Genomic DNA, 13,048 nt, shown 5'->3' with positions numbered 1-13,048 from the left:
GAATGGCTTTGTGATCTTGCGGCAGTCAATGTATGTTGCTCAGTTCTGGAAAATAAACTGGACAAGATGATGGAGAAAAGAACTTATGTTGTTAGATAATAGCCTAAGGAAAACATTGAAAAAAAAACAAACAAGAAAAAAAAACGACAGCAGTTGAAGTTGGGAGATAGTCTAGGAGGATCTTTGGAGACCTCTAGAGAAGCTTCTGCTGGGGAGTGTGTAAAGTTTGGGGGCAGGAGAAGGAAAGCAAGGTGGGCTGAAGCCCCCTCTCTGTCGTCTCGTTGGGTCTTCTGAGCTAGGTCAGTGAGCTGGATGGCTTGGGGGTCATGCTGTGGGGATATATTCCTGGCACTAATAAAGTGGTGATAACAAAGATGAAGGATGCCAGATAATACAGGCTTATGGGAAACTCTTTCTAATCAGAGAATGTCTCTTTTTTTGTTTGTAACATGATTGCTTTAACAGACCTTTGATGTCTTGCAGCCTCCTAGAAGTGGAAAAACAACTTAGGTTTGATGTTTTGTGTGCCATTCACTGAAACTGGGGCCATCATGAATATAACCAAGGGTGGACTGGTGCTGTTTTCAGCTAATTCCAATTCATCATGCATGGAACTATCGAAGAGGATTGCTGAGTAAGTACAATCCTGCAGAGCAGCCCAGGGTCTTGGTGTTCTTATGGTGGGGCTTATTTTACTGAAGACTGATTTCTCTGTTAAGGGAAAATTACGCAGGGAAACTCCCAGGGTTTGCAAGGACAACTGCTGCTTTGCACAGTGTATTGCAGCTGGTCAACAACAAAGAAAATAAGCTGTGCTTAAATTGCTTGGTGGCAGGTTGGGATTGGCTGCAGCATGTTGTAGAGAACATGTGGGAAAATTACTGTTTAGATAGTGTTAAATAATCATGGCAGAACTTCTTATCATTTTCTTGCTCTCTTTGTAGCAGTTTTCTTAGATGGCAAAGCTGCATCTGTCCTGCTCTCTGTATACTTCAGATGGAAACCTCTGTTTAGCTTTAAATACATGAACAGCTTTCGCAGAACTTTTAAGGAATCTTAAAGGAAATTTTTACCATACTACTGTAGGTTAGGATGTATAACATTGCCAGGAGTGTTGCATGTGATGGGTTTCCTCCTGATGTCCCCAAAGATTGGTAGAGATAGGAAAAAGGAGAGTGCAGCTCAGGTTATGCATTGCCAGTACTTTGGCCACAAGTGTGTAGCATACTTGATTGTCTCCTGTTTTTAACAATGAGGGTGTGTGCCAATATTGCAGTGAAATAAGCAGAGCAGACATCAGTCATTATTCATCAAATAGAGCTGGCAGATACTTCTGATTAACTCCACAGTGATGTTTTTTCTATAGAGCAGAATGACTTAAAAGTGGTCTTGTAAGCATTGTGCATGTTTATGTTGCCATCTGTATATACATACGTATGGCACCATGTATGTAACATACAGAAGTATATATTAAAAATTAGAAATAGTTACATAATTTACTAATGAAGCATTATTCTTTGCTGTTGCTCATTCTTCTGAGGTTGACTTGAAGATCAGTTCAGCTTGGCCTGCAGTGCAGCTTCTATAAATGCTTTGTTAAGAGATTTCCACTGTAATTACTGGGCTTATGGTTTGGAGTTTCCTTTTCTTGGTTTTCTCCTGTGAAATACAGTAACTATTTATAAATATATATGCAGTTTTTCAGTAACTATTGCATTGTATGGGCTTTGCCTTTGTTTTCCCATCCTGACTTTTGTTTTTCTTTTTTCTGCTCCTGCAGGCGCTTAGGAGTTGAAATGGGGAAGGTTCAGGTGTATCAGGAACCCAACAGAGGTGAGCATTTAATTGGCAAAACTAGAAGCTTACCTCACTGTGATGTCATACATTGACTCCCCTTTTCTTAGACTCCGAGCTTTGCTATTGGAAATCTGACATCCCTCTCTTCTTGGCAGAAACAAGAGTGCAGATCCAGGAGTCTGTGAGAGGAAAGGATGTATTTATCATCCAAACAGTTTCAAAGTGAGTAATTGTTTAAAGAGACTGTGCTGGCATTTTGACATCGACTGTCCATGGTGATGCTTCTGTTCTAATTTTACTGCACATTTTATGTATATGATACAGCCTAATAAGCTTAAATTAACTAAATAAAGGCTTCTCTTTGTGTTTTTTGTTTTGTTTTGGGTTTGGTTTTTTTCATATGTGCACAAAGATTATTTCAGTATAAACTAACCTCTGTTATTTTAAGTGACGATGTCAATGACCTTTTCTGCTGGGTCTCTGCTCTTTTGCTAAGTGCATTCTTTTGCTTATGTCATTCTCTTTAAATTTTTTAATTTTCAGCTACCCCATCTCCACTGTTGCAAAGTTTTAGATGTTGGAAGAGCTTTTCCTAGGCAATATGTCCTGTCATTCAGAAAACAGTCTTGTTTTTTTGATGTGGGAAAAATTTTACAAAGGCTAAATTGTTTTTTTCTGATGGCTACAGAAATAGAAGGTCTCTTTGTCCACGATCAGTTCTTATCTAAAAAACCCAACTTCTCAATCTTTTAATTTAGGGCAGAAAATAGATGGTAATTGTTGAATATTTAACCTTCTATGGGTTTGATCAGTAGAAGAATATGTTGTAAAGTCTGAATTTTTAATATTTTTTTAAAAAAAGCTGATCTGTATTGAAAAATACATCTATTTTTTGTGCATAATAGAAATAGTTGTTGGAGATAAATTATGGACTGCTTTGTTACAGCAGCAAGCTGCATTACAGCCTGAAAATGGTGTAACAAAACCCACTGAATTGCCAAAAAAAGCCAAGTGAGAGAAATAATGAAGCATAATTGTAGGGAAGGATTAAAATGCTGGGTCCAGGGCACTTGCTGTTCTGAGGGGCACGGCTGGAGTCTTAGTGAAGATCCCTCAGTCACCATAACTCCCTGCTGCCCTGGAGTGAAATCCCTAGAGTGGGCACAGATATTGTGTTGAATACAGGATTTTTATGCTCAAGGTGCAGAACTAGATCCTTCTCGTTCCAGGGATGTGAATACTACCATCATGGAGCTGCTGATCATGGTGTACGCCTGTAAAACCTCCTGTGCCAAAAGCATTATTGGAGTAATTCCTTACTTCCCCTACAGCAAACAGTGCAAGATGAGGAAAAGGGGCTCCATTGTCTCTAAATTACTGGCTTCAATGATGTGTAAAGCTGGTAAGAATACAGGTTGTTATGAAATAATCAGGGCAATGGGGGCTACTGCTGTCAGCTTTCAGGTATAGAGAGGTCTGTGCACGAGTTGGGACTCTCTAAAAATAGCTGCCAAGTTTTTCATGAGTTTAAAACCCACGGAGAAAGGAAAATGTAATTAGAAATGCTTCCAAATGATGAGTTCATTAAATAAGCAAACTTGTAATAGCCATTTTATGTTGTGTCCTACTGAGCTGGCAAAATGACTCAGCTGGACTCTGCTCTTTGGGCCCTGGTGCCATGCCCCCTTGTAATGCTGTTCTTTGCCTGTCTGACGCTCTCCAACAGTTGGGCTTTGTCATTTCCAGCCTGTTTTTTACCTGTTGATGAATGCATTTTGTGTCTGTCCTTTGCATTTGAGACCGTGTGGGAGAATGAGAATTTTCACAGCCTTCAACACATTTTGTTTTCTTCTCCTTTCCTTTTGCTCCTGTTCCTGGGAAAAATGGGCGGTTCCAATGAACACAGCATGATCTGGTTTCTTATTTTGAGAGAAGTATTTTGATTATTAGAATTTGGGCCTGTTTCTCAGCAGTTTAATGTTGGCTGTGCCAGGGTCTTGCTATGTGCCATAGAACAATTTATGTTGTTAGTGCTTCCATTTTGTCACATGTCCAACAGTGAAAGATCTTACCTGCCTCAGTGTGGCACTACTGAGTCAGTTATGTTGAGTGTTCCGAGGTTCTTTTTAAAAGGACACTGTAGAAATCTCAAAACATGATAATACCAGGGCATTTAAAAGGGACATAGTTAATACGCTCTGTACTTTCACTAAATGTAGCATCTTGTTATACTGCAGTTTAGAGATCTTGTGCTGAACAAACTTCAGTTAAACTTAATAGAGAAATAAAGAGCATGTCTGTTGTTCTCTTTTACTTTTCTTGACGTGCTTCTCTGTCTTTTTTTATGTTGGCTTTTTTTTAAAGGACTAACTCATCTTATTACCATGGATTTACATCAGAAGGAAATACAGGGCTTCTTCAATATTCCAGTTGATAACTTGAGAGCATCTCCATTCTTACTACAGTACATCCAAGAAGAGGTGAGGGAGGCTTGCTATTGCAGTTTGGGTTTTTTTCACTTATTTTTTTGTTATTTCTCAAGGTTTCTGAAACAAATCCCTGTGAAAAGGTTTAACTCTTCAAGTGGAATTTTAAAGGGGGAAGGTCATACTGGGGCAAGGAGTGCGGTTGGGGCAGTTGGTTCTTTTTTTCCCCACAGGCTTAAATTTTCCTTTCATGAAGATCTGGCATTTTCTTATCTCTGCAGTGATGCTCTTCTACCTTCTTACAGATATTCCCCTAATTAGTTTCATTTGTTTTTTTTTTAAATGAGGATTTTCATGCATTAGAAGTCCCCTTCCTTTCTTATTTCCAATTTAATTTGCATTTATGGGATGGACTGCTTGTTTGTAGGTATAATTTATGTTGCATTATGAAAACACTTTGGAAATGAAGCTGTAAATGATGAGAGATCCTATTGATCACATTCTGCTTTTTGTTCAGCGTGTCTTGACTTGAGGAGCTTAACTTCTGATGTTCCATGCATCCATGTCTCCATCCTTTTTTTTTTTTTTTATAAGGGCTTTGAGAAGTGCTACTGGTAGATCCATGTATACAAATTGTGCAAATGATAATTGTAGGTGAAGATGCATCTTGTGCCTCTGACTAATGATGATGTGAAATACAGCAAATGCTTTCTTCCTGCTGAGACAAAAGGCGTAGCTCACTCTTACTTTTAAATCCAAGCTATTTCTTTTCATAGAGGTATGAGTGCCTTAATTAAAAATTAAAAAAACAAACCCCAAACCAACCCAACGTGATTTTTTTATGACAGTGCTAAAATCTGTTTGGGAATCAGTTACCATTTGAATCTATTGTTATAATTTAATTTGATACTAACGTCAAAGAGGATGATGGAACAGAACTCCAGGCTCTGGCTTTGCCACATCTTGCATACCAGAACAGAAATATTGCACAAAAGGGAAAAAAAAAGTGGGAAACCAAATATGTACATATAAGACAAGCTGTGCCTTTATATGTTGTTTGACCATATGGATTATGGTTGATAACAAGATACTGTTCCTGGTTTAGTCTTGAAGCACATTTTGATTTACAAAGAATTATTGCAGCTTTGAGTCTGGCACTGCTGTGCAGTTGTAACAAATGAACATGTGTAGAGATCTGCTGAAGTATGTGTGGAGAGGTCTTACAAGATGCTTTCAGTTTTTAATTCTTTATTCCTCTGCTTGTCCATGAGATGACTTGCTTAAAACTAAAACTGACTTAATGGATCTATCACATAGGATCTATATTGGCAAGTACTTTCACCAGACATGTCATTTATAGTGCCTTTTCTTAAAAGTTCCATCCAGTGCTGCTCAGGAAGAATTTAGTGTTCATCTCAAGTTCTTGGTGGCAGCAGCTCCCTGTATATCCAGCATGGGGAATGCCAAAGTAGGAGAAATGTTTCAAATGGGAGTTGTGATGTGGTGTATGGAGCAGCATGAAATCAAGTCCAGCTTGGTAAGAGTGGAGTTTAAAAATTAAGCCAAGTTAAGAACATGGGGGCTTGTAGTAGTTGTGTGTTGGATATTTATGCATAGGTGTGAAGAGAATTTCTTGGTGTTCCGGGATGAAGACAGTCCAGTCAGGGAAATTATTGAGGTATAAAAATAATGTGGTGATTTTTCCTTTGTATGCTTAGCAAAGTTCAGTACTACCTTCTCTTTCCTATGTCTACATGTTAATTGTAGGGTGATGTAGCTCTTTGTTACAAGGAGTTCCTGTTGGCCTCCTATCTCTTGGATGACATTTCTGCCTTTCTGACTTCATTTTTAAAGAGCTGAGAACGAATTTGATAATTTGGCAGGGGAAAAATGAAGCAATGATGTCTGAACAAGATCAAAGCCTGTATTATGTCAAGTGACAGGCCCTGCCTTGTCCATACCTTCCATCATGTTAATCTCTGTAGCCTGTTGTATAACTAAGTGTTTGTAAAGGACAGAACATGCTGAATTCCCAGTATTATAGCTGGAGTTAGTAGCAGCTCAGATTGTTAATGCTGCCTGACATGTCCTCAGCAAAGCTCTTGTTTTCTGTTCGTTCAGCCCATGGCCAAACTCAGAACTTAATTTTGCCTTGATGCTTAATTCAGGCAGAGTGGTTTTGGAAATATTCAGCCATCGTGGTTTGTATGCTTGAGGATAAGATGATGGAAGAGCTTACCTTGCTTGTGTTTGAAAAAAAAAACCCAAGTATTTTTGTGCTTTGGAACTGGTATTGAACATCTGACAGCAAGGCAAAGAACTGCATGTCAGGAGAGCATCCCTCCAAATTTATGAAATTACAACTGTACCACATAAATTTTGTATTTAGTGAAGTCTTTAATCCCTTCACACTGGGATCTGAGGGTTGGATCTGCTCTGTGGGACTTTGGTTGCTATTGCAGCTGAGTGGGGCTGTGGCCTGTCATGATGGCGGTGATGGAAGGACAGACAGGTTCTCTGTGCTGCTCTCCATGGCAGACAGGTCATCCCAGGGCAGCACCATGAAGAAAGATGCTGAGTTTGTGGGAAAGGGGTTAAGAGGAGACATCAGAGGGAGCAGAGATTGCTTTTGAGTAGGAGGACTGGCAGTGCTGGAAAGCTGGAGAAGTTATGGACAAAGAAAGACAAGTCTGACGTGGAGTCACTGCAGGAAAAATGGAGACTATGACAAGAAACTTTGAGAGATGAGGACTTGAACTCTGACTAAATGGACAGAGGGAGTTTGGGATGAAAAGCCAATATGAGAATGGGGCAGGGCAGCAAACTTCGGAGCAGACTGTGCAGTGAGAACTGACTGCTGTAGCTGTGGGATGTCAAAATAAACCCAGCTTCTTGGCCTTACCCCTTTGCATCCTCTAGTGCTGATCTGTGTAGAAGATGGTTTGCAGCACCGTTAGACTGTGACTCCAGGATCAGTGCAGTGAATGGGGAATTTTAATCCCTTTTGATCCATATAAAGAGTCAGTATGATGTGGAGTGATGGAGAGGCAGTACTTTCCTTGTGTACTTGGGAAAACAATAGGAAATAGATGAAATGCTATGTTTTCTAGTGGTTAAAGACTGTGTGCACAGAAGACAACTTGAACAGGAAACTTTAAGTTTGATGGTTTCCTGTTTTGTTTAATGCTTTGTTTGACACTGATGTTCTTCAAAAGCAGTTTCTTTTGTGTAACCTGTAATGTAACATGGTGTTTATGAAAGGTACAGTTCTAACTGAATTTTCTAAATACCTGTTTTTACTGAGCTGTGAACTCTGATCATGTACCGTGGATTCCTCAGGTTGCTTTCTTAGGTCTAATGATAGACGGTTAACATTCTTCTGGCAAAATAAAGTTCTCTGATTCTTACTGAGCTTAAATTTGTCTAAAGATATGAAGTAGACATTGCTATCTGTTATTTACTACAGATACCAGACTACAGGAATGCTGTAATTGTGGCCAAATCACCTGCGTCTGCAAAGAGGTGGGTAAGATCTGCTCTCTTGTGTTAGAGCAGGAAATCTCTATCATGATTTTGTTCTTAGGATCAAACAAAGGACACGTATCCAATAATCAGAAGATGCAGCCTTCAAATCCCTCCCAATTCAACTTTGTCAGATGTGTAGTTTTTACATCATAAGCAATATAAATCTAAGAGTAAAAATACCAAACAAATGAAAGGATGAGGTAAATCAATACAGTGTTTAGGATAAATATGGTGTTTAATCATATTATGTTTGTGTGCATTTACGTTATACATTTTTGTGCTGTAAATAAAGAAAAATGGCTGGAAGCAGAATGCCATTAATCCAGAGTAATTCCTTAGCATGGTCCTGTCTTGGAACATGGTTGATCAGACCCTAAATACAGCTGGCTTAGCCTCTAGTATGGTGAAACAGGGTTTGGTGTTTGAGATTATTTTGATTGTGAAGTCCCTGTTGGCCGAATGACTGTTCTTAATCCGTGAAGCTTTTTGTTTGACTGTTCCTAAACTCTTGGGAATTACACTGCTCTCAGCAGGGCATCTGTTCTGTTGGATGATGGTTTAAGAGATAATGTATTTGCTGTGGTGACAAGCAAATAGTTTTTGAATTTACCCAGATTTTCATGCCAATAAGTCACAATACTCTTTGTAAGGAAGGTTTTGATATTTTACGTAGCAAATCCAAAATGCTTTAATGTGTAGAAATATAGTGAGGGCAACAACTTCTGTCGTCTTCATTTTCCAGCAGTAATTTTTGTGATTTCTTTTGTTTTGATCAGTGAGGTTACGTTTGTCTTTGACCATTTATTTCTTTTACTTGGTGTCAGTATTGCCTCTTGAGAGCAGGCAGACATTTGTTGAACCAGTTTCATGCTCATTAAGTTAATTGTGCATGCCAGCCAACAGTCTGCACATACCTTCACCTGATCAAACAGATAAGTTGCACATGTACCTGCTTTGTGTAGGTGAGGATCCCAGAGCTGTATTGGTTAGCTTCACGTGTACATGTGAGCATTTAAGAGCAGGATTTGAGGTGGAACATTGGCAGAGGGTGATTTAATGTATTGGCCTAATAATGGAAAACTCTTTTCAGATGACTGTCTGCTGCTGCAAGAGAACCTTTACTTGTTGAAGCTGAGAATGTTTCTGTGGTTTCTGAACTCACTGGGAAATGAATACATCATCGTACTGTTACTTTGAACTTCACTCAGTTTAATATTGCATTTTGAAGCAATTATGGTTTTGTTGATAGGATTATGCCTCCTAAGTCATAACTCTGAATGTTTGAAATTGTAATTTATCTGTAGTTGACTGCTTGAAAAAAACACAGTATGATAACCACAGGGCAGAAGATTCTTCATTTTTAATTAACTGAACATCACGATGGGCAAATATTTGCTGGACTTTGAGTTGTCTGGGTAGTGAAAAAAGGCTTAAGTGTAAAGGAAGTGATTCAGGCCACAGGTTTTAGATGCTAATGTTAGAACAGAGTGACTCATTGTGGACATGCCAGGCTCCCTTTGACCAGGAGGAGATTAGATCACTGACTCGGGCCAGATCCCGAGCTCTTGGGTGTGCAAGGTAAGGTAGGATGAATCCATTAATTTTTACTTGCTTCCAGCATCTGGGATATAAGCACTGTCTGTGAAATTCCTGTTATCCTGACTCTCTGCTTTCCTCACTCCCCCAGCTAACCTTACACTTCTTCACATCATTGTCTCATTTGAGCTGAAGAAATACTGCACAGTGAAGGAACTTTGTAATCTGGTAAAAATCCAGGCTGTTAAAATTTGAACAGTGGTTTGTCAGGAAAAATGATTGTCTGTATTCTCTTTTCTGTAGGATATCTGAAGTTCTGTGTCAGGAAGTCAGGGATATTGTCTATTTAGTGCACATCTTGCTAAAAACAAGCAGGTGAACACTTGTTTCCAGTTTTCATGTGAATATTTTTTTTTCCTATTAAGTGTGGACGGTCCAGACATCTAAGCTATTCTCAGTTAGTGTTGGATCAGACCTGCTAAAGCATGAGATATCAAGAATGCCAAAGACTAGGAATGTGTTTTGACAGTTTGGCTAAACAGAAGGGAGTTACCAGAATTATCTGACTTGCAGCATTTATCCTGCTGCTTCAAGGCCCATGTGGGCACTTTCAGGGTTGTTTTGACTCTCATAAGCCTGGTGAAAACAAGATGCTAAGGGACAAGTGGTTTCCTTCACACTTTCCTAAAATTTTAGGATAATTCAGTTTTTCCTCCGAAAGGTTAGAAGTAAAATGGAAATAGACTAGGAGTGTATGTATGTGAATTATTTGAAATATAACATGCATCTTTTGTTGTGACCCTTTCCCTCCAGGGCACAATCATTCGCTGAGCGCTTGCGGTTGGGAATCGCTGTGATCCACGGGGAAGCTCAGGATGCAGAGTCTGACATGGTGGATGGTCGGCACTCACCACCCACAGCCAAAAATGTTGCTGCCATTCACCCCAGTTTGGAGATACCCAGTAAGTAAGTCTGTGTGTCAAAGTGTTCACCTGTCCTTTTTGGTGGGTTGGGGAGATGAGGCTGGCACTGAGGGACCATCAGAAAGGGTCTTTGGGGGAAAGAAGATTCCTCTTCTCTTAGTAGGGCTGGGGGGGAAATCCTTTTTGTTGCTGTTTGTCCATGGTTTTAGTGCTGGGCTGTACGTGAGGTCTCTGCCCTGTGCAGAAGGGGCTGTGTCATTATAGCTAGTCACAAGAGCCCCTGGCAGAGAGGCCCCACTTTTAAACTACTTTTTTGTTGTAATTTTTCTGGCACTTGGAGCTAATAACCTGAGCTGACACTGGGCTTGAGAGGAGCTGTGTTAACATCCCAGGCCTTGACAGAGCAACCTTGCTGAATGTGGGTGTGAGCTGTAGCTGCACAAGCAAAACTTCACTCCATAAACCTATCCTGGATCTCAGTTGGGTGATTGAACTGGTTGTGTTTGCAAGCTACTATATTCTCTATACTAAAATTAAGAGTTAACTGAATTGGTTAAGAATTTGAGTGTAAATTGATGTAGTTAATACTTTGGTTAAGCTTAAAACAATCACTTATGTATGAAAATTTCCCAAGAATACTTTTCCCAATAATACTGTGATGGTTGGAACAGTTTTTGCTTTTCTGCTCTGTAAGTAGCAACTCATGCAAAGCAGACCCTTCTACAGTTGAAGTAAATTGTATAAACTTTCTCTTTCTCCTTTCTACTCCTCTAAAAAAACCTGCCATTAATCAGTGCTGATTCCCAAGGAAAAACCACCCATCACAGTTGTGGGAGATGTAGGAGGAAGAATAGCTATCATCGTGGTAAGTAAGATGCTGTAGCTTCTGGTAAATTGTGTTAAATATGATGAATTTGCATAAATCAAGTAGATTTTCTGCTGTATCAGCAACTACAGTTTGGTTGATGGTGGGCTCTCAATAATGCACTTCTTATACCACTTTTCATACCATGAGGCAGTATTCTGAGCTCTTACTGAAGCTGACTGTGTGAACTGTGAAGTGATCCATGCTGAAAAGCAGCATTTGGACTTTGTTTCCATGGAGAGACCGGATCAATTTCAGTTAAAGTGCTTATGAAACTCCTCTGGACAGTGGTGCTGATACATGAGACGAGGGGAAACCAGCATGTTTCTGTTCTGGGGGTTCAGAAATGCCGGGGAAGTAAAGATGATGCAGTCTGATGGTTTTCCTAAAGCAGAGTGTGATCTCTGGGCGTGTTATGGGAAAGGGCACTTTTCTGTTAGTGTGGACTCTGAATCAATGTCCGTTGCCTTGGCTTTTCCCTCTTCCCCTCACAGAGCACTCCCTCTGCCCTTTGGTGCTGTAGTAGTTTTGGACTCCGCTCTTCTGCACTTATCATCTAGCTCAGGTGTCTGAAGAACAGCTTCAGTAAAATCCTCATTCTGGATTGGCTGTAAACTGTCATACTTGGAAAAGCTGTAATGTCCGTGTGGGTGTGCTGTGTTATCTCTCTGAGGGCATGGTGAGCCCTCCCTGACTCCATCTTACCTCCACAGGATGACATCATAGATGACGTTGACAGCTTTCTTGCTGCAGCTGAGACTCTGAAGGAGAGGGGGGCCTACAAGATCTTTGTGATGGCCACACATGGCCTGTTGTCTTCAGATGCTCCCAGGCTGATAGAGGAATCTGCCATTGATGAAGTAAGCACGGATTCTGAGTTTCTGGTCAGATGGGTTTGGGTTTTGTAAACCAGAAATTTTCTCCTGACTTGATCGTTAAAATATACTGGCAGTAAGAATTTAGCCAGGAGGTTTCTAGGCTCAGGCTTCCTTAGCATGGATTTGTGTGCTGGAATATTAGCATCTATGCATCCTTAAACTGTAGCAGCGGGAAACTGGGAGGTGACCAACTGCCAGTGTCAGCAGGCTTTTCCCTCAGTGGGTGGGATATTTCTGTACCTTCCTTAGGACCTGCGTGGCAAAAGGAAAGAGAGGAAGGACAGTGCCATTAGTATCCATGGATACACGGACATTCCCTCTTGCGGTTCTGATATGGGAGGTGGAGAACCTAAGAGCTGTGTCTTTCTGATCATTTTTTCCCTTCTCTAGGTGGTTGTTACAAACACAATTCCACATGAAATACAAAAACTCCAGTGCCCCAAAATCAAGACTGTGGATATCAGCATGATCCTCTCGGAAGCCATTCGCAGGATCCATAATGGGGAGTCCATGTCGTACCTTTTCAGGAATATAGGACTGGATGATTAATGCTTTTTAATCTAAGGAAACACCCTGGGCCAAACTGGAAGCAAACAGATAACGAGCTGTGAAGCATCATGCTTAACCTTAACATTTTTATTGAGCCACTTTTTGTTTCTCTTGGTTTAAGTATCAAGGTAGAACAGTTTTTAAGAGCTTTTATTTTTTTCTTTTCTTTGCAGGGTTTTTTTTTTTTGGTGGGGGGGTGGGTGGGGAATAAACATTTTACAAAAAAAAACCCAAACCTGTTCTAGTTGCTTTTAGGCTAGTTGCACTACATAAATGATGGAAAAAGCCCACAAAACACTTGAGGCAAGAATTTGGCTTCTAAATTAAGCATTCCTTCTCCAAAGCTGCTTGCTACAAGTGCTTGAAAATGAATAAAATGAAGTGACTGTATAATATTTGCATTTTAAAAGCCAAAAAGGTTGTACTGTTGTATGCAGTTCAGTGGTTTTGTAGGAGTGCTTTTATAGAAAAGCATATGAAATATGCACCTGTATTTATTTTCTGCAATGAAGAATAAAGACTTGTTTTGTGTGAGCTTTCTAAAAATGA

At 40.0% G+C, this 13,048-nt stretch overlaps 1 protein-coding gene across 4 annotated transcripts in view; it reads left to right on the top strand.

Annotated features, from left to right (window-relative positions):
- PRPSAP2 (phosphoribosyl pyrophosphate synthetase associated protein 2) overlaps positions 1-13,048 on the top strand; it is a 20,732-nt gene extending 7,684 nt beyond the window's left edge. For 3 of the 4 annotated variants that reach the window (XM_051632011.1, XM_051632010.1, XM_051632012.1), the window contains exons 3-12: positions 484-634; positions 1,781-1,833; positions 1,953-2,019; positions 3,027-3,199; positions 4,162-4,277; positions 7,690-7,745; positions 10,098-10,246; positions 11,002-11,072; positions 11,786-11,932; positions 12,341-13,048. In XM_051632011.1, coding sequence (XP_051487971.1) covers positions 516-634; positions 1,781-1,833; positions 1,953-2,019; positions 3,027-3,199; positions 4,162-4,277; positions 7,690-7,745; positions 10,098-10,246; positions 11,002-11,072; positions 11,786-11,932; positions 12,341-12,499 — 1,110 coding nt within the window. In that variant the 5' untranslated portion in view covers positions 484-515 and the 3' untranslated portion in view covers positions 12,500-13,048. Of the gene's footprint in view, positions 1-465; positions 635-1,780; positions 1,834-1,952; positions 2,020-3,026; positions 3,200-4,161; positions 4,278-7,689; positions 7,746-10,097; positions 10,247-11,001; positions 11,073-11,785; positions 11,933-12,340 lie in introns of all 4 variants that reach the window. The other variant, XM_051632013.1, reaches the window with a different exon arrangement.

Source organism: Apus apus, chromosome 14 (genome assembly GCF_020740795.1).
Source record: "Apus apus isolate bApuApu2 chromosome 14, bApuApu2.pri.cur, whole genome shotgun sequence".
Classification (NCBI taxonomy): Eukaryota; Metazoa; Chordata; class Aves; order Apodiformes; family Apodidae; genus Apus; species Apus apus.
The sequence above is the reverse complement of the archived record's forward strand: the minus strand, read 5'-3'. Positions and strand labels throughout refer to the sequence as shown.